Source organism: Clarias gariepinus, chromosome 6 (assembly GCF_024256425.1).
Source record: "Clarias gariepinus isolate MV-2021 ecotype Netherlands chromosome 6, CGAR_prim_01v2, whole genome shotgun sequence".
NCBI classification, from domain to species: Eukaryota; Metazoa; Chordata; class Actinopteri; order Siluriformes; family Clariidae; genus Clarias; species Clarias gariepinus.
The window spans coordinates 33,920,800-33,945,099 of NC_071105.1; the positions used below are offsets into that span (position 1 = coordinate 33,920,800).

At 40.1% G+C, this 24,300-nt stretch overlaps 2 protein-coding genes across 7 annotated transcripts in view; one reads left to right on the forward strand and one right to left on the reverse strand.

Moving 5' to 3' along the window:
* LOC128526272 (RNA binding protein fox-1 homolog 2-like) overlaps positions 1–16,566 on the reverse strand; it is a 64,130-nt gene extending 47,564 nt beyond the window's left edge. For all 6 annotated transcript variants that reach the window (XM_053497958.1, XM_053497957.1, XM_053497956.1 and 3 more), the window contains exon 1: positions 15,466–16,566. In XM_053497958.1, coding sequence (XP_053353933.1) covers positions 15,466–15,726 — 261 coding nt within the window. In that variant the 5' untranslated portion in view covers positions 15,727–16,566. The remainder of the gene's footprint in view (positions 1–15,465) is intronic.
* A 4,733-nt stretch (positions 16,567–21,299) lies between these two features.
* Positions 21,300–22,205, forward strand: LOC128526717 (hydroxycarboxylic acid receptor 2-like). The gene has a single exon (XM_053498850.1). The coding sequence runs from the start codon at positions 21,315–21,317 to the stop codon at positions 22,203–22,205; it is 891 nt and encodes a 296-aa protein (XP_053354825.1). The 5' UTR covers positions 21,300–21,314.
* Positions 22,206–24,300: the final 2,095 nt, after the last annotated feature.

Sequence of the window (24,300 nt, forward strand, 5' to 3'; positions counted from 1 at the left end):
CGGTCCTTTTTGTAGGCAAATTATTGTTTTGTACACTCTTAGTAAATGCATTATAATTTATTTTGGCTCTTGATTGGTATGATGGCAAAGTGTTCGATTCCTGGAGACGCTACAGCAGTAGCGGTAGTCAGGAACCTTGAGAGTGGATTGGCCCTGATCTCCAACATTAATCATAGAGGCTCTGGCAAATCACGGACATCAAGCGGAAGGGGCGGATAGCGCTTTACACAGAGGGTGCTTCGTCTGTCCCCGAGCAGCAGTTCGAAAGCATGCAGTCGTCTGGCCTCACGCGTCTCGCATACCCCTTTTCCCACCCTTTTCTTAGTTTTCAGACAGAAATACTGGTTCTATAACAGCACCAACACTTTTCTGGGCTAGAACCGCTTACATCAGAGATTATCACAGCCACCTTAAAAAAATTGTGATCCTTAAACCCTGTAGTGTAGCGTTTGTACTGTACCACAAAACATCTATTTTTCAAATGGATTTAAAATGCAATGGGCAGCGCAAATGCTTTATGCTTTCTAATGATCCCAGAGTAGACTAGAAAGGTTATGTTAAAGTTCGCCATTGTTGTGCTAGCTGCTAGCAATTTAACAAGATGAATGAGGTCATTGCTGATGCGGGCTCAATGTATCAATGTATGGGGAAACAGGATTTTCTTTCTAGAACTTTTTAAATAAACCTCACGCTGAAAGGGAAATGGTGCACCGGTTTATCATTATTAATTATTAACCGATTATTGATTGATAACGTGTTCAAATTTCGGTAAGGAAAAAAAGTGTTAATTTTCAACCCTATGCGTTTGTTCATTCAGTTAGTGACACGATGCTCTGCTGCACCAACCTGGACACGTTGCTTTAACTTCTAAAGGCGTACAAAAGCAACGTTTCAAATGACTGCAGGATACACGAGGCAGCCATCTTGTGCATGCGTACACCCTTTATACCACAGCATAATCATAAACACAAATGTCCATCAAATCAGTTCCTGTTATCACTCGAGTTATAGCAGCTATAAACGATTACTCAATCACCAGTTTCCTTCAGGTTACAGAGAAACTGAAAAGTCCAAAACCGTCGGTTAAATATCCTCCCGAGGTGGAAACCTAAGTAAAACCGACTGTTACAAAGCAGCGACTCTGGAGGCTCTACAGTTGGAATTATATCTTTAACATGGACACAAATCAATCGAGTCCAAGTTATTAACCCTGGAAATAACAAATGATTGGATCGTGTCTCTAAGCTGCATTTATAGAAAGATCAACCAATCGGTTAAGAGCCAACGATAGCTAGGTTCGCCTTTAGCGGTGGCTAAACTAGCCTTCAACTCTTAGCTGTTTTTTACCTTTTAGATCAAACTGCATCATCAGAGACTCCCTTCCAACTAAGTCACAAACTCCTTCTGTCCGTGAGAAGGTTACAGGAACATTCGCAACCAGAACAGCAGATTCAGATCCAGATTCTAGACCTTTTACGAATAGACCTCCAGAGCTTCACAACATCATTAAACCACTTCCACCTTATTACCTCTAATAAATCTAACAACTGTATTACTCTGCACTTTTCCCCCCCTATAGATCTGTAGATATCCCTAGACTCTCTTATTATATACACAATGCATCTCTACATACGCTGTACAAATAATCCAGTGCTGGTCCTTTGCTGTACATTTTTGTGTATGTTTAATGTATACACACACATACACACACCCTGCTCATTTAAGGCACATTGCCTTATCTATTCTTTAGTTACTGCATATACTCACTGCATAGCCATGTGATTAAGGGTATATAAATAAACTCCACTGATAAATTGCCCTTTTGTTGCTGAGTACCTGCAGTATGCAACTGCAATTGAGCTGTATAATGAATGAAATAAATAAATATTTATTAGAAGTGCTCCGATCTAGATTTTTGGGGCCGATCACTAGAAGCTGCATATCGTCCGTCTGATACCGTTACTGATTACGGGCTCTACTTAAAGTCTTATCATGGAGGCTAACAGCATGTTGCACTTCTCATCTATAATATTTCCTGCTGTTGTTCTTAAAAGTCGCTCGCCATCAACACTTGTGCATGGGGAACAGGGATTGTTCATGCTGCTTGTGCGAGAGCAGGAATGCGGCTTTTATTGTTCTGCCAGAAAACGAGAGGCTGTCCATTTTGTTGGATTTGCTTGTTACACAGGTTGCAGATTGCTTGCAGATGTATTGTCTTTCACACACCACGTAGAATTTCCAGGCCAGTTAAGCTATTTTAGCCGTGCGGGGAAAAAAAAAAAGTCTCGCGAGTTTTGCGTCATCTGGACGATGTTTTTGGATCGGCCATTATAGAGGGTGCAGATCAAACTTCCCAAAGCGATTATCGTCCGATTATGATCAGCGGCCGATCAGTTGGAGCTCCTATATGAGAGAGAGAGAGAGGGAGAGAGAGAGAGAGAGAGAGAGAGGGAAAGAGCGTGTAATAGTGAAGTAACGCTCGTGTTTTCCCCCCTTATTTTGTTCGTCAGAAATGCGGATGGGAAAAGCCCGATTATGGATGGGAAATGCTTGATAAGGTCCAGGACATAGACTTTTCCGGCCCCTGTGTTCTGATCGGCTGGAATGATGTGTGACCTTTAAAAATATGTTGCTGAAAACTATTATGTTCACACTTGTCAAATGTTACAGTATATACACACTGTGTGTATATAACATTTGTGTGTGTGTGTGTGTGTGTGTGTGTGTGTATATATTTATATATATATACACATACACACACACATACACATACAATAATAATAATATCATACTACTATAAGCTTAATATTATCCCATATTGCACACACAAATGCGTGGAAAGAAGTTTGGGTTTATTAAGTAGATTTCGATTGTTTAGGTATTTTATAATACCTAAAACAACTGTAAGGTGACATATTTCATCACAATAAAAGTCTAATCATCAATCTTTACCACCATGGTGAGCAGAAAAGCATTTAAATCTTTTTAAATCCGATTTTTTTTTGCGCCTTTGGGTCAAGGAAAATGTCTGCATGAACAAAAAAGCACTTGTATATGTAAGTGTGTGTGTTTTCTTTTTGTGTGTGTGTATGTGTTTACCCGAGAAACAATGCACAGCATTGTGTTTAACAGTTACCTATTAGCAACCAAAAGATCAGGTTAATGTTTGTTGTAGATAATCGAACGTGGCCGTTAGATTGCTCCGAAACAATCTCAGTCTGCTTCATTCACAAGAAACATCAACCTTTGTACTTTTACAGAGATAAGTAAAATCTTAAATCGTTTACAGATGGAGCGATCGCGGCGGATGATTTTAGATCCGACTAGTTAGGCAGGTTTGTGGTTTTACGGGAGAAAGTCCAGAGGCGCATAGCGATACATTCTTTTTTCCTCGGCGGGACTCTGACGGGAGAGGAAAAGCAACTGCAGGGATTGCCGTTCTGTCCTTTTGCGTTGCATAAGCCAATTAAAATAGCGAGGAGGGGCTACGAGGCAAAAAAAGGGGAAAAAAAAGAACGAAAAAGAAAATGGCGTCACTTTTTCCTCTGCTGTATGTTTTCTATCACTCACTTCTGTATTATAAACAGCTGTTCTTGTGCTCCCCCCCACCCCTTGTGCTCACAAACCCCCCACCACCCCCCACCCCACCCCTTGTGCTCTCTCTGCAGGAACCCATGTCCCTCTGTATGCATCCCCTGTGCACGACACCCACAGCGCGGTCCAGACAGAGAGGGGACAGAGACGAAGTACATACGGATGCTTCAAACAGCGCGGCCCAGAATAAAAAAAAAGAAAAGAAAAAAAATACATATACACTGGCCACTTTAATAGGAACACCTATCCCTGGCAATCCCTTGAAAATAGAACAAGGAGCAAATTTACATAGAGTTCATAGCCGAATGACTAAATGACCACTCTTAACCGTGTTGAGCAGAAAAGCATCATGGTACGATGAGCTAAAACGCCAAAAGACCATATCACGTTCCACTCTTGTCATCCAAGAACATGAATCTGAAGTTACAACGGGGCAACTGGACAACACAAGCTAGGGGAAAAAAAAAAAACATTACTCGCTCTCTATTTATTTATTTATTTTTACAACACGCAATCAAGAAATGGAAGGCTACGGCTAGCATAATCCATTATCGCGATGTGAAATTTTATAGCGGTGCCGAGTGAACCCTGACCTTGTAAACATTAATAGAGGAATGGAGAATGCATATCCGTGTCAGCGGAACGAGAGACAAGGAAGAGGCAGCGGCGCACATCTGCTCGCCATGTGTTTGCAAAGCAGGAGGAGAAGAAAAAGGGATGGAGAGATTCGAGACGTGGAATGTCTTGGAGGAAAACCAGACCTAAGAGAAGAGGTGGGGGTTGACGAGGAGAGGAAGGGGGGGGGGGAGCAAGCAATCCACAGAGAGAGAGAGCAAGAGAGGGAGAGATAGAGAGAGAGAGTGGGGGAGGGAACACGACGAAGAGCAGCAAAAAGACGCAGACCAGAGACTGTGAGTCATGCAGAAGCAGAGGCTTGCACTAAATTTCCTTCAGGATCTGAGAACTGCATGGCCAGTCTCTCTCTCTCTCTTTCTCTCTCTCTCTCACACACACACATTTTCCAATACTTACCATCTATACATATTCACGTTGAAAAAAAAACACACTTTACTTCTAATTGCCTAAAATATTAATCACTCAAATGAATATTAATGAGCTTATAATGTTACACTGCAGCAGACAGAGCAAGCATTAGCAGTAACGCTACACTATAAGTTTGTGTTACATCAAGCATGCAGGGTGACCAGTTGGAACATCATAACTTCATCGAGAACTTTACAGCCTCGCATCCGGGGGTTATTTATTCAGTTTTGGGCGTTTTTCATATTCATATCAGGGTCAGGGGGAGTCAGTGGTTAAGGCGTTGGGTCTACGGTTCGGAAGGTCCCAGACTTAAATCCCATGCCCACTAAGTTGCCCCTGTTGGGCCCTTGAGCAAGGCACATAACCCTCAACTGCTTAAATGTATAATAAGACAAAAATTTCAGTCACTCTAGATAACGAAATCTACCAATTGCCAAAATGTAAATATTACTCATATTTAAATTCCAGATGAAACGCCTACTTAGCTGCAATTAAATCATGCTGTGGTTTTTCTTTTTTGGTTTAAGTCATGTTCAGCCTTTTATTCATCACATATACATTACTGCATAGTAAAATTCTTTATTCTTCGTATATATCTTGTTAGTAGGCGCAGATGGGGGTTAGAGCCTTGCTCGAGGGCCCACACGAGGGCCTTGCATGCCGACCTATCGATCAGTAACTCAGAGCCTTAACGTACTGAGCGACCACTGCCCCATAGAAAAAAAAAACAAGCAAACAAGCTCTGTAGGTTGAACTGCTTGAGCATCTTCGAGAACAGCCAATAAACGTTTGAGACAAACCACGTCTCTGATGAATCTAAACAAACTACTAGTATACTTAGTGAGCTAGTTAACTTCAGTGTGCAGAAGATCCAAAAAAACATATACACACACACACACATATATATATATATATATATGAGAGAGAGAGAGAAAGATTTTAAAGTTAAAAGAAAATGATAAAGTATTAGCCTTAAATATAAAGGTTTTATTTCGATTACTAGCAGTCGTGACTCCTTTAACATTACGGCAGCGAGAAGATTTCCAAGAACACGTGTTCCCAAAGTCTGGGTCATTTTGATCAGCGAGAATACAATCGTTCCATGCTTGAAAACGGATCAGATTATATCCAACTAAACACAGAAGTAAATCGGAAGCAGATCACGGTTAGTCCCCTACGAAATCTCTGTGTGCAAGCGTACCCGAGTACAAAGTGCAACGGTGAAGTGCGGAGGGGGAGAGATCGTTTCTGGGAACGGTACAAATACCGTTCCCAGAACGGTCCGTTAGCCCAAATACCGTTTGAGCTAACAGTCATAATCGAGTGAACCGAGGGCGGATTCTACAAGGTGAATGCAGGTACGGCGGGGTGTGATTAACAGCGGTTTATTCATGCTTGTCGTGCCAGTCGTGGAAAGAGCTGCAGCAGAGCAGAATTTTTTTTAAGTTTCTGTTGTTCTTTGACTTGGTAAGCCAAGAGCTGAAGAAAGAAAAAAAGGGAAGGGAGAAAAAAAGAAATCCAAGTCCTAATAGCTTCTTATTCGCTAAACATGCTTACTACATAAGTTAGAACGATCCCTCTGTGACCTACGTCCTTAACGTTTTCAAACTTGGACGTGTTCCAACAGCCCCAGTGCACGTTTCAATATCTATGTGTGCATGTTATTAGATCCTGTGCATGCATGCAGCTGTTCAGCATGGACTGGAGGCCCCAGTTTCCCCGTTTCCCGCTCTCCTTCTGTCGCACCAGTCTTAAAGGTTCCAGGTAGCGAGAGGGGGGGGATGGGCTGAGGGAGAGAGACAGATTGAAAGAAAGACTCAGGAAAGACTGCAAGTCACCAGATGGTGAAAGGGAGTTAGGAAGGGAGGACAGAGGAAGGGGAAGGAGGTAGGATAAGGTAGGAATAAGATAGGACCTGACGGAGGTACGCGGTTAAGAGGTACGAGTTGAGAAGGGCAAGGCACTTGAGAGAACAAGGCGCGAGTGTTTGAGGGAACGATGTGTGGCGCTTTGACATGTTTTCCAGTATCGCACTTTTACTTCGTGCCTTTTCGTGTCCAAAGTTTAAGGCTGCGCTTTGCAGGAGATGCCGCGTCTGGATGATCACGGCTCCGCTGTGATGTTGCGTAAGAACTCTACTCTATGGCTTGCGTTAGCTGTGTGTATGCGCGTGTGAGATGGTGTTATACTTTCTCCCTGCCTATCCGTCATATTAATGTCCCTAGCCGAGGTGAAAAGAAGCGCTTTGTCAAACTTTACAGAAAAGCTACAGAGTTTGAGGAATGTAAACACACACACACACACACACACACACACACACACACATACACCACTCGGGGGTCCTTTCCAGATAGGGGGCTTTCTCGAAAACATGAGCGATATAGATCGGACACGCTGTCGCCTTGTGGTTAAACATCCTGAGACAAAACAGTCAGGCTACAACAATATCTTTGATGTGCGACACAATGACAACACCACCACTACCGAATCTTTCGCCGCTGACTTGCTGATACTGTGTCGGTGTGTTCATTGAGAAAACTTCCCTAGACTTTAATACTGACTAATCGTTGAATCGATAAGTCAGTTTCTTATTCAGAATCCATTTACACTTATCTGCAAGTACACCATGTAAATGATAAATTGTTTAAAAATCATAATTTTTAAAAAATGTTAAGAATTATACCCCATACACACACTCTCTTCCCTGTCGATCCTGTTCACATTATTTTTGCTCTCCGTACTCGGGGACACTTGCGTATTTACACTCTCCGATACAGCAGGTGGCAGTATGCACCTACTTGGTTTGTGAGCTGCCATTAAACACAAGAGAAAAAGAGAACAAGCATGTTAACTTTTGTGCTACGCATAATAGCGACATTTCAGAAAGAAAAAAAAAGTCAAGAGCAAAGCTCTCGCGTGCCTTCCTACTTTATCAGCTATGGCTGTGAAAGTCTCGAAGAATGAGATCTGAGCCCAAGCCTGCAACTACTGTGTTCTCACTGATCAAATGGACCAGGCTTTAGGGTTGAGTTTTACCAAGCAAAAACCCCAACGACCCAGGTAACTCGGTTTCTGTTGACTCAAAACACCAAAGCTTATAAACATACAGGCCAAAGGTAACTTAGATCAAGTTGCTGTGAGGGGAAATAAACCACTACCAGAAGCTAAGGCGCATTTTTACTTCCATATATTACCAATCTGTTTCTTAAGATATATGGAGATTGCTAAGTAGGTAGGCAGATCACTTTATTAAACCCAGAAAGAAATCCACAAGTACAAATAGTAAAAAAGTATTAGGGATGGGGATCACAAGGGATCACCTGATACAATATCATCATGATACCTAGGTACTGATTCAATTTGTATTGCGATTCTGTATAGATTCTAAACAAACTTTGCTCGTTTTACCATTTCAAAATGCAATATATAAACGTAAAAAAAATATATACATTTTAAAATAAATTAAATTTTGGCGATACATGAATTGACCCACAAAAGAATCATGACATAACTAAATTTCTTTTCTTCCCCTCATCTCTGCTAACAGTTACTATGCAAACATTATATCTACTCCACAAAAGACTTGACAAGTGTACGATTCTGTCTCAAAATTTTACGATGATGAAATTCTCTGATATCATCTCAATCTACACTGCATTCATATTAAAATAAACATTATATGTGAAAAAACTGCCATTATCACACTAGCGGCAGTAATGGGTTACACGGTTTGAGATAGATTGATGTGGTCCAGAGTGACTAGATATGGTTTCCAAAGTATGATCTAAACCGCCTGAAGCAGAACAGCTTTGCAAAATAGCTACGGCACTACGTCTTTACAGAAAATCCGTCCTAAAGTGTGTGGTTTTGCTGTCAATAAATATAAAATGAACATTTTAAATGCTTGCAAATAGCCTTTGTATTTTTTCGCCCTAAGGAACCGAGCCAACCGATGAGGATGATGAGCGCTGACATGCGAGGCTTAGCAAATCTTGGCTTTGATGTGGACTTTTAATGCAATTAACTAAACTTTCCACCTCAGGAAAGCTATGATCCCTAATAGCAACCACTGTCTCAAATTTTTTTTTTTACAGCCAAAAAAAAAAAATAATTCTCAACACTGTAACAAGCTCAAGTTTCCATAGGCAAGCTTCCAATTAATAAATTTCTGGGGGAAAGAATGCCTCATTTTGTGTGTGCACACGTGTGCAAGAGAAAGAGAAAGAGAGAGAGAGAACATGAGTAACTGAGTGACCTCACTCCAGTCTGTCGCAATCCTTATTCGCTACCACACCCCGATTTATTGCACAAACCATAAAGGTTAAAGGTCAAGGTTGTCATGGTTACACACATGCAAGCAATTGCATAAAGCCAATTAAAGGAGGCCAGGGGCTAAAACACAACACGTTATTAGCCTGATCGGGTCGATAATCAAGATTGCAGCACTATCCCTCGAGTTAAAAGTGAGCCACGCTGGTTTAAAAGGGATAATCTGTCTACGCCCTCATACAGTTGGTGATTAGGCTTATTTTTCACAATCAGTTATATTTAAAGGTGTATTATCAGGCCTGGATCTGTGGCGACCTTATATGGTTTAGCGTCACTGTTGGGAGATAACGCTAGTGTACACAGTGCGGAATGTGTACACGCTAGTGTGACTTTATCCGCGAATCGGCGACGTGCGTGTGTGTGAGAGAGAGAGCAAGGCACAAATCCACCCCCCACCCATCTGGCCGGCTTCATGAGGGATCAGAGTGCTTAACGCAGAGACCTAAATAAGCGCAGATCTCGTTAGTGCAACAAAAAGCCGCTTTACAGTTAGCGATAGGGCAAATCAGCTTGGCAGACCAAACCGCCGCGATCGTTGATGTGAAAAGGCAGCAGTTTTTTTTCTCTTCTTAATGTCCAACAGTTAACGGTATAATTGATAAGAGAAGATGCTGTGGGTAAACATTAGCGCAGACTGCAGCTGGGTGCGTGTGTCTAGCTAGCATCTAACTCTGAATCACTGATGTGTTCAATCAGACTTACCCAGTACTATCATTACTGTATTTAATGAGTTCACACGAAACACTCTTTTCAATTATATTCCCACAAGCTGACAAAAAAAAGCTGCTCTGTCAATTCAGCTACTTTAGATTTGCGATATGAGTGCTAGCCGAGTTGTAAAATTATCTACTTATCTTTCTGCTAAAGCTTTTCTTTAAAAGTTTCCACAGCGTGACGATGAACGAGTATGACAATTCAATATGAGAGGAAAATGTGAACTGATTAAAATGATATTGTTCTGGTACATCTGTATCTATTAAGGATACAACGCAAGGCTTGGTTAAGCTAAAGCAAAAAAGAAAAAAAAGAGAAGAGAAGAACTAAAACAAATGAACTGGATCTATTAACACAACATGAAATTAATGTTTGAAAAGATGAATACTAAAACTAATTATCACGGTCATTAAAAATTTCACTTAGCGCTAGTTTACCTGAGGTAAATAATGCAGCGACATATGCTATTATTTTTAAAGCAGTTCTGAAAATACTGAATCCTGCTTATAATAAGTAAATACATTTAATAAGTATTTATTACACATAATAATTTTGTTAATCATTATGTTCGAAATGAAAAATCTCACAACCGTTCGAGTCAAACTGGGACTTTTGGTTGTACAGAGCACCGTAATGAGAATGAAACTCCCTTTATTTCTCTATATGAGTCCTTCCTACACTAATGCACTTCTCAACATTTCAATGATTCTTGGATTCCATCAGGTTGGAGAAAGTTGTCGGACCCATGATCGTACTGCCTGCATCACGTCAGAAACCCCGGCCTCCCAGGAACTCCTGTAATTTCCTCAAACACGTGGAAATGGCTTGGTGCGAAGTCAGGACTATGCGGGGGATGTGGTAATAACTCCCAGCCCAATTCTATTCATGAGTCTGTGTTCAGTTGTTCCCGTTTGTACAGCCTTTTTTTAGAATGTTTGCAACATTCACGCATTTTACTGGAGTGAACAATCTCATCACTATACTGAGATTGAAGTCTTCTGGAAACGTCGATCAGCTGATGCCTTCTTTCATGAGAAATTTCATCACAAGTCCTGGCTTGACTTGAACGCCCCTTGTAGTAAAATAAACAATGCAGATGCCGCCCAAGGTTTATTGCTTTATTCTAAACAGTACATCCCAAAATGTCTCAACCACTGTCATGTAAGATGATTAACAGCAAACGTATGACTTCTTGTACACCACAAACGTTTGTGTAATGTTAAGGAATATCTATTAATTTAAAAATAAAAAAATAAACAACTAAATAAATAAATAAATAAATAAGCATTTTTGCCCAATTAGAATACAAAATACTTGATTACCTATTTTTATGTTGTGTCCTGCGAGCAATATTAATTGTTCTAAATAAAATTGTCGATGTTGTGGAATAAAACAATACCTGGATAACATAATCCTCTTTAACCAGTCAATCTCTAACCAGGATGTCTAACTTGACTTACCATACAGTACTTCTCGTCATTCATTTTTTTTAAATGAGCAATGATTGTCAAATCACTGTCAAAATGTCTGACTGGACTCTTACCTCACTGCTGACTCAAAAACGCATTTCCTTACTGCAGGAGCCACTAGCCCTCTTGTGGCTTTAAAGCTTTCACAACCCTGTCCCTCTGGATTCTCCTGAAATCACACTGCAGTAACCTTCATTTCTCGAGCCATACAACATCACTGAAAACCTTTTACTCCAGTACTGTTGTAAACATGTTACGCTGCTACCCTTTGCTGTCACTCTTTGCATCATACATGACAGCTCTCAGGGGTACAGAACCCTAAAGAGCGTGGCTGACCTGAACTGAACCAAATTCTATTTATCTCTTGCAAGCAGCGCCCTCCGTCTTCGCCTCCATACTCCAACCTTAAGGTTTTTTTAAGCTTATAAAAACAACGTAATAATTACTGACCGTGCAAGAGAGTTTATGCAAAGCCATTCCAAAGCAAAAAAAAAAAGGTATAAAAATAAAAAATCAACTTTTTTTCCTTTAGGCCTGCAAGTACATACGGATTCCATAGGAGATCTTTTCTTAAATGTTCTCCAAAACAATGTTCACAACCGCTTGATTATTACTGTGCGTTGAAGCTATCCATCCATTAAAAAAAGCACCACCTTGCTCTAAAAATGTGCTTCTGTTACATATTGTAATGTGTTAATAAAACTGGGACAGCGCATTAACCGAGTTGGATTGCCATCAGTATGAATTATTTAAGATGTGACACATGCTGTGCACCGTTTGTTTCACGGCCCTGTTTATTTAACGCAAGTCATATGTCCAAAAGGAACAAAACAGAGTTGCCACAACAAATTAAGCAAATAAATAAAAAACATAATAATAAACAAATAATAGAAATATATATATTAATGCATATAACAAAACAGGATCTTCAATGGTTTATTTCTGAAAGACAAAAAAGGCTATTTATTTGGATAACACCAATTTTTTTTTTTAATTATAAAAAATTAAAAAATCATATATTTGTAACAGTTCCGATATTTTTTATTTGTTTCCACTGGCAGTTCTAAACACTGGACATAATACAAGCTTCATTATATAATACTCTTTCCATATTGCCAGTCCTTCCACTTTTGGACTGCAGGGTTCTTTGACCTGGTAACATTTCTGGATTTCTAGATTTCCTGTTCAAATTTAACCCGTGCCTTGTAGCGTTTAAATTGTTATCCGTAAAAAAAAAAAAAAAAAAAACGTGACACAAAAAAGTGAAATTGTGGTTGTGGGCATTATTTTTCAGTGATTTTATTCAGCATATTTCACTCGGGAGGATTTACTGGATGTAAGTGATGTCAGGGTAAAAGGCCCTGACATCTGTGTGGAGTAAGAGGTTTCATGACGAGCAATCATTCTCCACTTCACCAGCTCTCTCTCTATCTCTCTCCCTCTTCTAATGCGTAAAATGACTCATTCGCAGACTCCCAGTTTTTTTTTCTTCCTATCTAGCAGTAATTCACCTCCTCTCTCTTTCTCTCCTCTACAGGCAGGTTTCCAGACGGCCATCTCAGTGCAGATCAATACCATTTTTGGGCTGCTGAGCCACGGCACCCTCCCTCCCCCACGGCCCCTTTCCACCCTAACACACCATCACACATACACCCGCACCACCCCTCCCCGTCCATCTGCCCTGCGCTGAGTGTATTACAACTGGCAGTGTGTCTCACTACAGTTTGGAGAACCTTTAGCGCCATTAAGCCAGGACAACGAGCCATTAGATAGCGCAGCTCACACTCACTCGCTCACTCACACACACCCACTCGGGCTCAATTACCCAGAGGCCCTGGCCTGGAGGAGGAGGGGACGAGAGAAGCGTTTGAAGTCAGACAGATGAGGGGAAGGCAAACTAAATAATGCATAGGCAGAGGAGCACTTTGGCGAGAGACGTCCTCTAATGCGTATGCAGATGGAAGGCGTAGAGGTAGAGCCGAAGGGGAAAACGGTGCGGCCGAGGCTATCTAAGGTTGCAGGAATGGCTTACTGTTTTTGTCCGCTCGAGTTTGAAGCTCGAGAGCAGACGACGTGATGACACTAGATGAAATATCACATGTGGCAAGGTGGCGTTGAGATGCCGGACAGCCACGCTGGTCTCACAACATCCGGCCTTGGGTCTCCCAGCTCAAAACAACCCCCTCCACCCCCTGCCTCCTTTCTTCCTTCATTCCTTGCCAGTCCCCTCCCCCTACTCCTCTGCTCACACACACACTAACACATACAGATGTGTAACAGATTTGAAGGTTCTTTCATGCTCATATGTAACTGGCAGCAGGGTAGAGAAAACCTCACTCACTCTCTCTCACTCTGTGTATAAATAGGTTGTGCTGCATTTTTTTTTTTTAAATCCAATCACACAGGGCACACGGGGCAGAATGCTGAGAAGGCAAAGGCAGCCACAAGGAATGATAATATACGAGGAGGTTTAATCCTCAGGAGTGCTGGTGCAGAATTCAGGTTGCTTATTTAAAACGAGCATGCATGCTATGTGCTGTTTGTTTTCCTGACACTGTTTATTTAACATGAGCAAGTCCACATGGAACAAAAGGGGGTGGGCGGAAAGACAACGCGATCTCGATATGGTGACAAATGATGCCGGAATATAACGGCCTGCGTACGATGGAATATAACCTGCGCTGTGACTGACAGCGAGAAATACATGACTGGATGTATAATTAGTAAAAACCTAAGTGATGTGATGCTTCATCAATATCAATAGATATCTCTGATCGGGTGACAAGGTTAAAAAAACTAATTATAATGCTTAAAGGATTAATTTCCTCACCTGCTTTGAAGAAAATAAATTTTAAGTGATTAAAAAAAAACTCAAGATCACTATAGTATAAAGTTAACTTTTTTTTATTCAATACTATAAACCTAAATATCCTGACATCTACTATATTTTGTTTTATAAAAATATTTTTTGTACATTTATACATTTTAAATCTGGACATGTGCTTAAAGTGAAAAACAAAATAAGCATCCTTTTCGGTATAAAACACACACACACACACATATATATAGAAAGTGTATTAAAAGAGGTCCCCTTAATGATACTCCTCTCCAGTGACACCGAAATCCCATTTTAACACTCAACCCCAGTGCGTGTTTGTGAACCTTGAATATGCCATGCTTACATATCCTTTCAGATTACATGGAGCACGTGACAAAGAACCACATAGCACACATATGTTGATATATTATTTAATAAACATCAGGCTATGTCTAACATGACCACGCAACATTGAAGAAACAGGGGTACTAAACTGTGATAATCCTGCGGTATCTTTAACCTATTAAAATGCGTGGGATTATTTTCATCAGGCACAGTATATGCATGGTCATATGTCTAATACAGAACGGAAAATGCACCCTTGAAAGGACAACACCAGCAACAAGGAAAATCCTTTTGTTGGGTTTGAGAACTTACACATGTTTACGTAAAAAAAAAAGGGTACACTCTGTAGTTTCCAAATGAAAGCAACATTTAATAGTTAGGCAAAAAGAGTACATTATTTCCTCTTAGGTTTGCATTAGACCCCAAAACTAAGGTACAAGATTTCTTCATATTTCTGTATAAGAACACAACGTAAAGTGCCTCCATTTCTTGTGAGACTGTATTTAAATCTATAATCCAAGATTCCTTTAGATCATACGATAGACATTTCATCCCAGATTTGCAGTAGAACCTATAAACTAAGGTACTGCATTTTCTACCAGATTTTTATTAAACCTTAGGTACTCTATTTCCTACCAGTTTTGTTTTTTGTTAAACTTCATAATTTAAGGTATGCACTGTATTTCTTCCCAGTTTATACTATTATATTATTGAATAAGGTCCTGTATTTCTAACCAATTTACTACCAAATTTGTATTATAGCCTGTAATCTATGACATCCCTTTTCCTACCAGATTCGTATTAAAATCCATAATCCAAGTTATCTGGAAGTACAATTCCTTCTAGATTTGAATAAGAACAAATAAACTAAGGTACTGTATTTCCCTTTTCAGACTTGCATTAGAAATCATCATGCAGGGTATCCTATCCCCTACCAGATTGGTATTATAAACTAAGGTCCTGTATTTTCTCCTAGATTCGCATTATATAATAGCAGCCCAGATTTGTATTACAACCCATCATTTAAAATACTGTACTTCCATCCAGATTTTCTTTAAATCCCATAATCTAAGGTACTGTATGTCCTACCAGATTTGCTTTAGAACCCATGCTCTATGGCAGTGGGAGTGTGTGAGGTCTTTGTGCTCTTACCTGGCTCATGTCCCCTCCGCCCTCCATGCGGGGTCTTTTACACTCGGCCCCTACCGAGTCCCCAAGGGGTGCTGCGGCGGCTCCGTGCGCGTCGGGCTCCGGGTCTCCACGCTTCATCCCGCGCACCGGGTTGGGGCTCGCGCTCTGGTTCTGCGCCTGCGGGTTCTGGCTGGCGTTCGCCTCCAAGTCCCTGCTGTCCCGCTCCATCAGTCCCCGACTAACGGGCAGCATGATGGACGCAACGTCGGTCGACATTAACATTGAAAACGCGCCGACGTCCTTTACCCCTCTTGTGCTTCTTCTCCTTTATATTATTAAGTCTTATTATAACCGACTCACGCAGTGCGCCTTTAATCGCCGAACGGTAATTATGCTTATTTTTTAATAATCCGATCGTAGCCAATGTGTGTGTGTGTTGTGCTTTAAACACCCAGTAGATGATTTAAAACGCTTGTTTCCAGTCTGATCGGGTTTATGTGGCGATAATCAGAGCTTCCATGAGAATCAATCCTACATCCGAGTCCAGTTCGCTACACAAGGCCTAAAACGCACCGGAGTGCATGAGACAGATTGCAAAATATATTGTGTAGCATGCGCCACGAGAAGGGAAAAAACACCCTCTGCGGATAAAAGGAGCAACGCGCCGCGAAAATATTATGGACAAAAAAAAAAAACAGACACACACACAAAGGTTAGTAAAAACACGCGTGAAGGAAAAGAGCGCGTCTCAGGCTTTACACTGACTCACGGAGGCTAAATGCTATGCTCCATATCCTACCTCAAAGGAAGGGCGATTTTTTTTTCCTCCCCTCACCGTCCTCCTCCTAATCCTACAAAAAAAAATTAGCCTGCGAGCACACACACACTCTCACACACAAAAAAAACACTCCGTTCTTAAAGATGGCTGTCACGAGGACGCGTCCGCGCGCGCTGGTTCATCGTTTAGAGCTCCGGCCGCAGACAAAAGGAGTCGGAGTGTCGCTCGCGCTGCTCGGGTTCCTTTCTTTCCGTCCGTCCGCTCGCGCTTTCCCTCCCAGTCGGTTCGCTGTGTTCCTGCGGCGCGTGCGGAGAGGAAACCGCGTCGTCCTCCTCCCCCTCCTCTCTCTCTCTCTCACTCGCTCACCCGCGCGCGCTCTCGTTACAGTGGAAACCCCCCTCCCGCTCTCTCTCTGCTCTCTCTCTCTCTGCCCCCCGCTATGCCACACAGTGCTGCCGCTGCTCTCCCCTCTGCAGTGCTTCTCCTCCGGACTGCGTCAGATTTTTGCCCTGAAACAAATCAATGGGACGAGCAACCTTCAAATGTATACTCTCTCACACACACACACACATACATACATACATACATGCGTGCGCGCACACACAACCTTGCATGGGTTGTGTAATGTTGTGTACTAGGCTGTATAATTGTATTCTTGTATTTACACATGTTCAATTTCTTCTCACTTGGGCAGGCTATATACTTTCCCTGCATTAATAAAATGTAATGTTATATATATATATATATATATATATATATATATATATATATATATATTACATTTTATTAAAATTAAGAAAGTCTGCATTTAAGACATTTAGGAGATAGATAGATAGATAGATAGATAGATAGATAGATAATCCATAATTAATTAAAGAGTATGCAATAACATTTATTCAGAAAAGGTACAGAATAATACAAACATAGATAGATGGATAAAATAATAAACACATATATGGATAGATAGGGTAACAGATAGATATGCTATATTATATTTGTTTATTTTACATTTGCCTTAGTGCACTAATTTATGCAGGAACCATAATGCAGCAGCAGTAAAACACATAACAGTAGGAAATAAAGACATTTGCTATCATTATATATATTATTTTTGATATCAGATAGATAGATAGATAGATAGATAGATAGAAAGTACTCTATTGTACTTTGTCTTGATTAAATCAGAATCTATTTCATATGTAAATAAATTTCCATTAGGAATTAAATTTCTATATATACCTTCTAGCTATATATGACTACTGTATATATAAACAAAGACAGCTTACCATATAAGCCCAAGATTGATATAATTTCCAAAACAAGCACCAAGGCATACTGTACAAATGTCATACTAGTTCATTAGGCCTAGATATGAAACCTGACCTCTTACATTTTCAGCACATGACATTTTGCTGTGTATAGCCTTGCCTTAGGAAATAAGAAGATAAATACTGTTTACTCTGTTTCCAATTACATTTTTGTGCATAATAATAGGCTACAATGTCTAAGCTGCGTAGTGTGTGTGTGTGTGTGTGTGTGTGTGTAAATCAGTTACAGATTGCAGTAGTTTGGAAAACTCTGCCTCTGCTGCAGGTTTTGCTCGCCCCCTGGTGGTCATTGCTAAATCTTCCCAAACCTTAAGAAAATCACACAATGGACGTCATGTGTTTTACTTTAGGGCTGTTTTACAGTTCAGAGCTAAAATAAGAACCGACTCACTTCCTGTTTCTGTGTCCACTTTGGGGAAAAGCAGTGGCGCAACAGTCATTAAATGTTCCATCTGAGAGGAGAGTAGTGTACACAGCTTTTCTCAATAAGTCAGGGTACAGTTCAGACCTATTAACAACGACAGTAATAATAACTGGATGAAAACAACTTAGAATTAAATTAGTCTCAACTGCATTTATAGCTGCAATAAAACTGTGTTTGTAATATTGTGAGTCATCAGCTTGTTTAGCAGGACATTTCCAAACGCCAAAAGGAAAGAAGCTCAGACTATATTTAGAGAGAGAGGCTTCACTTGCCTCAATTAAGGTCAGTGTTTACGATACAGCAATAAGAAAGAGTCTGGGCAAAAAGGGGAGAGTTCCAAGGTGAAAGCGACTGCTGACCAAAGAAAACACAAAGGCTGAAAAAAAACATTCGCCAAAAACCATCTTGACTAGCCCGAGGAATTCTGTGCAAATATTCTCTGGACTGATGGGATGAAAATTAAACGTTTGGGAGGTGTGTGTCTTCTTACATCTGGCATAAAACTAGCACAGCATTTCATAAAAAGAACATCATACCAAGAGTCAAACATGGTGGTGGTAGTGTGATGGACTGGGGCTGCTTTGCCTGAATCCTGCACTCTACAAGTAAATCTTGAAGGATAGATGTCCAGCCATCAGTTTATGACCTCAAGCTTAAGTGTACTTGAGTTATGCAGCAGGACAATAATCAGAGACACACCAGCAATTCTACCCCCTGAAGGTTTTGGAGTAGTCAAAGTATGGGCTGACTGAGATCCTTAAACAGGTCGTTCATGTTTGAAAAGCCTCCAATGTGGCTGAATTAAAACAATTCTGCAAAGGAGAGAAGGCCAAAATTCCTCAACAGTAATGTGAAAGACTCATTGCCAGTTATTGCAAACTTTCGCCAAGGATTTGGACTTTTTTTTTATTCACCTTAATAAATGGATTCATGGTTGAAAAAAATAATGATTTGTATTTACTCTTTTTATCTTTGTCTAATGTTAAAATTTGTTTGATCTAAATTATTTAAGTGTGACAAATATGCAAATCAGTAAGGGGCAAATACTTTTTCACCGCACTGTATGCACAGATCAGTATGTTTTTGTGAACCCTAAGCCTTGAAAGCCTGGATAGTCTTGAAAGGCAGAATGACTGTGTGGGTGGGCTGGGACACTGCAGTGCATTTTATCCATGTGGAATCATAGCTCTTAAAGTTTTTAATCAAGCAGAGACTGAACATTGCACCCCAGGTGGCCACACACAGTACTTGCTGAAATTTAATATGGGGAAATGATAGCCACAAAGGACTCATGTAGCAATGCAGGCACAAGCACTGTTGGGAAGAAGGAGGCCTGAAAACTGCAGAAATGTACTGATGCACAAAACACAAAGAATCAGTTAAAATTTTGTAAATGATTCTTAAGTGGTGGAAGTATTCAAGGTTTTGCCTGAACACTGGGAGGACATGAGTTTCAATCATAATGACAATGTCCACCACCTTGCATGGAGAGTGTAACAGATCCTAATTCATTGATGGGATAGACAGCCATACTATCTTCCTTAATCAATTGCAAGCATCTGTTAGCTTGTGTAAATAATGACACAGGAAAGTCCTTGGGAATTTGCAATTACTTGGTAAAATGATGCTTAATGCCTTTAAAACGTCAAGAGAAAAAAAAAATTCTGTTAAGGAACTGTGTATAGCTGCTAAAATATAGGTCATTATAGGAACAAATTTGTTTAATAGAAAATGTAAAATAAAATAATAATGTTTTCAGTTTTGTTTTTCATTAATTAATTTATTCAATTTTTAAATATTTTGTTAAAAATATTTTTTTTGTTTTTCATAAATTAATTTATAAAATTGCTGTGGTATAAGAGGCATAAAGCACTTTGAGACCTGCTGTATAGGAAAGCATATACGTAATGTAGAGCCTAAAGGGTTGAGACAATCTACACTATGAAAAAAAAAGGGCTTCCTTAAGTGTAATTTGTACATTGATCAGCTGTAACATTAAAACCAAATAGGTTTTGGGTTCCTTTTGTGCTACTGCCATTGACCTAGCCCCTCGGGGCATGACTCCATAGAGACTCTGAAGGTTTGCTGTGGTATCTAGCACCAGGAAGTTGGCAGCAGATCTTCAAGTGCTGTGGGCTTGCTTTGGGCCTCTGTGGACTTGTCATTTACCTCCAATTACGCTCAATTATTATAAGACCGGATCAGTGGCCTTAGGCTCTTGCACAGTAGCCTGTAGTGCACTGGGTGTTCTGGTGCCTTTCTTTCATGATTAGCACTAACTTATCCAGCAATTTTCAAAAGTTTGGACAGGTTTGGACTAGACTGCTTAGCTTTTCGTCCCCGTAGGCATGGGTGTCCATGATCCTGTCACCAGTTGACGGGTTATTGATGTTGTTTGGGTCACCTGACAGTTGTGTTAATGAAATGGCTGATTACTGTATATTTATTGCTTCTGGGCAGGGTTGGAATACCCAAACCTAAAAGGAAAGGAGATTATTTCATTTTACAGTTATACTGTATATTAGGCAGACAAACAAAAAACATCTAGAACAACATGTTCTAAATGGAACTTAGTGTGACTTGATGCAATGAATCCACTTTTTGCATTACTTTAAATTTCTTTTTTGTAATTACATTTCTCAGTGCCCAGACTTTGGCACCCTATTGTATGCATCCACATTTACCTTTATTAGACTGACTGTTTACAGTCCATTTTTAAAGAACGAAAAAAAAGGAATTTTAGTCCCATGCCCCTCCTTCTGGTCAGCTACTCTTATTCAGGAACAGCTTGGAACCTGCTGACTGCCAGAAATATGCATTTGTAACATGTTACATTAGATTTTCTCATTTCGGCCTTGCATCACTTGTTTACTTAAAGTTTTGCAGTCTCTCTACAGTTGCATCACCGGTACTGAACGTTCCCTCCCGTCAAGGGGCATTGTCTACCTAAAGGCCATCCAAATGACACGTCCTTTCCCGACTTTGACCAATCAGGCTGGCGTACCATCGTTGGCTTTGGGTTAGAAAACGCTGCACTGATTGGTCCTGGCTAAAATGCCGTGACTTTGGTGTGCTTATACCTGGGTGCAACAGATGAAAAGATGCTAAACGGAGACAGCGTCAAAGTGTGGTGTGAAAAGAATATAATACAACAAGTCAAGCTTTTGAAGCAAGAGCAGTTTGGTGATTGACAGTGGTAAGTGATTCAAAGGTATTTTCATTGGGAAGTTTACGGTATAAAAGCTTGATGATTAAGTATGTAGATAAATATGAGGGAAAGGGAAAAAAAAACATCCAAACCAAAATCTGTGCTGCCCTTTTAGGTTCTAATAACGGTGAGATGAGTAATACCTCTGAACTACCCCATAACATTACAGCTTCTGGTTGGCGTCAACCTCTGTGGTACCATTACGAGCAGTGTGCTGAGGCTCCGTATGCTTTTGCCTTTTACTTCTTTGGCAAAGTTTTCAATTTGGTCTTTGGCTCCCCCTCCAACATGCTGGTGATATGGAGCATCTCAACTCGCAAAAGCGAAGGCTCCACATCCGACATCTTCATGTTAAACCTTGCCGTAATGGACACCTTCTTCTGCCTGATGACGCCCGTAGAACTGCTAAACCGTCTATACCTGGACCACTGGGGTATCTGGTTCTTGCAACGTTTTGCTTATGGCGTGAAAGACATGGCACCGTTGTTTCTTACCTGCATCTGCTTGGACAGGTACATCGCCGTTGTGCACCCTATCTTTTTCACAAACTTTATCAACAACCGCATACGAATGGGCCTCTCAGCTTTCTTATGGCCGCTGATCCTGGCCTACTCACTCACCGATAGCATTCTTGGAGTAATGAGTGTGACCGAGGCGTTCAGCGCCCTCATCTTGTCATCCTTCTTTATCATGATCTTTTGCAACATTTCTATCATCTGGGTGTTGCGCAGGAGTGTCCTGGGCAAAGAGGTCATGAATCCGGTGAAGAAGAAAGCCCTTAAAATGGTGCTCATCCTGCTGGCTATCATCGTGTTTAATTATTTGCCACCAGTGGTACTCATGCCGTTCATTCCTACCTACACGTTTGTCCAGTTTCATTGCAAAATCAGCGTCACCATCTATACCATCATGGACTTGAGTAGCACCATTGAGCCGATACTTTACATCTCCAAGATGGACAGGCTGAACTTTTGCTCCTGTCTGAATAGACTCTCAAAAAAATCAGGCAACCTCAGTAAATAAAGAACTCTGTAGAATTTGTAATAAATTAGATTATAATTATTATTGTAATCCATGTGCCTAATGTTTTAATACTGGAGTTTTTGATTCATCTTATAGTAAATCTGATGCTTTCATCTTTGTGTAATTAAAAAAAATAAGTAAACAGAAAGAAAACAAGAAGAGAATATCTTTTTTTTGCTTTAATATAGTTTCTTTTTTGAAAAGTTAAAAAGCCTGTTTTTACAACGTACAGCATATATTTAGACACAGAAACTTACAGAGGCAATGATTAGTTTCAGCTTTGTTTGCATTTTAGAACAAGCATATGTAATATCTCATGTTTTCTCATAATGCATGGCTCCTGGCTCTGTTTGACATTTAGCATAAAGGGTGTCAAGGAACATTTTGTGGTTTTTAGAATAAAAAATTGTATATTTATTCTACCATTGGTATAAATCATTTAGCGGAATTTGTTAACAAGCATCCTTAGAATAGAATTGAACAAATACATTCTGCTTAAACATTACTTCCTGAATTTATCATCTTTAAACTTTGTTAGAAGAGCTAATATCTCCTATGAATGATAAGAATAACTATACTGTACATTATGGATAAGAAAGAACTAAAGATGACTAAAATATAAAATACTCAAACATCCTTGACGTATAAGATTAATATTTTATACTAGATGAAATATATACAAGACAACATACCTTAGTTTAAATTCTATTTTTTTCCATACTGATAGATCCTTTTGTTACCTTTCCATCCTTCACACTGACATTTTCCTCGTTTCTCTGCGATGACGCCATATATTCAGTAACATAAAACCTGCTCTAATTAAGCTGTTAATGAAAGCGTCTAGGGATTAATTAGGAGGTGGTCGAGACGCAACACAGGTGGAAAAACCTGGTGATCGTGTAAATCCCTGGCACTGCCTTCTTAATTAAGGTTGAAAAATAATCATGTGTGTCTTGGCAATATCAATGAGCCAAATGACAGCAGCGAGCAGGATTATTTATTATCTATACTTTCGATGGTATTATGTTTAATCATGGAGAACACGGAAGGACATAAAAGGTTTTTCAAAAAATAAACACCACAGGTTTTTTCTTTTGCAGTGTATAGTATTTTTAAGATTTCCTAATGCAGTTTTATAAACGATTACTGTGTATCTAATTGTTCCTGACATATTGTGTAGTGTTTGTATACCTAGAATACAAATTCTTTCAAATATCAGAACTGATCGCTTATCCTTAACTTGTGCAATAGCCGTATTGGGTAGTTATAATAAAAAAAACTAAATATATTGTTGAATTTTTTAATTTCATTTATCCCCATCACCTGTTATTTTCTTACATGCATGTACAGATGTGTGTAATCGTGTAATCATGTCCTGTGGGAACAGCGGTAAAAGTTGCATTATATTTGGTCCCAAATGAAGGGCAGCTGACGCTAATTCTTGCATTACTGTTAGGTAAAGCAAGGACAGGTGTATTAGAAGATGCGTGAAAGCAAGTATTATGAAATAAAGCCAGGATTTTTAATTACGGCATCACGATCGAGGACTTCCAAAAAACTCTCCTGTCTACATCAAAGGGACCAAAGTAGAATGTGTTCCCAGCTTGAACTTCCTCTGTGCGCACATCTCTGAGGATCGTTAGGAAAGCACAATAACTTCTTGCAGGGGGGACTGAGGAAAGTTAATCTCTCATCCTAGATCCTAACAAGCTTTTATTGTCAAATCATTACCTGCATTCTGACAGCTCAGACACAATATGTTTTGGCATCTCTGAGGAGTCCAAAAGCGTCAATGAGTGGGGAAAACGATCAACAACAACAACAACAAAAAAAAAACAGACCATCGGCATTCAGCTACCAGCCACCAAACATCATAATCACAGTAAAAGTCTGTGCAGAGCATGTAGTATCATAAGAGATTAGTCCTTTAAAGGTGGGGGTACAGGAGCATTCGCACCAAAACTGGCAGGTTTAGAGCCAGCTTCTTTCCCACAGGACTCCACACTGAGCTTTTTTTTTTTTTTTTTTTTTACTTATGATGACTCTGTTATTCTGTATATTTTCAACTATCCATGTAAGTCTGTCTCTCTCTCTC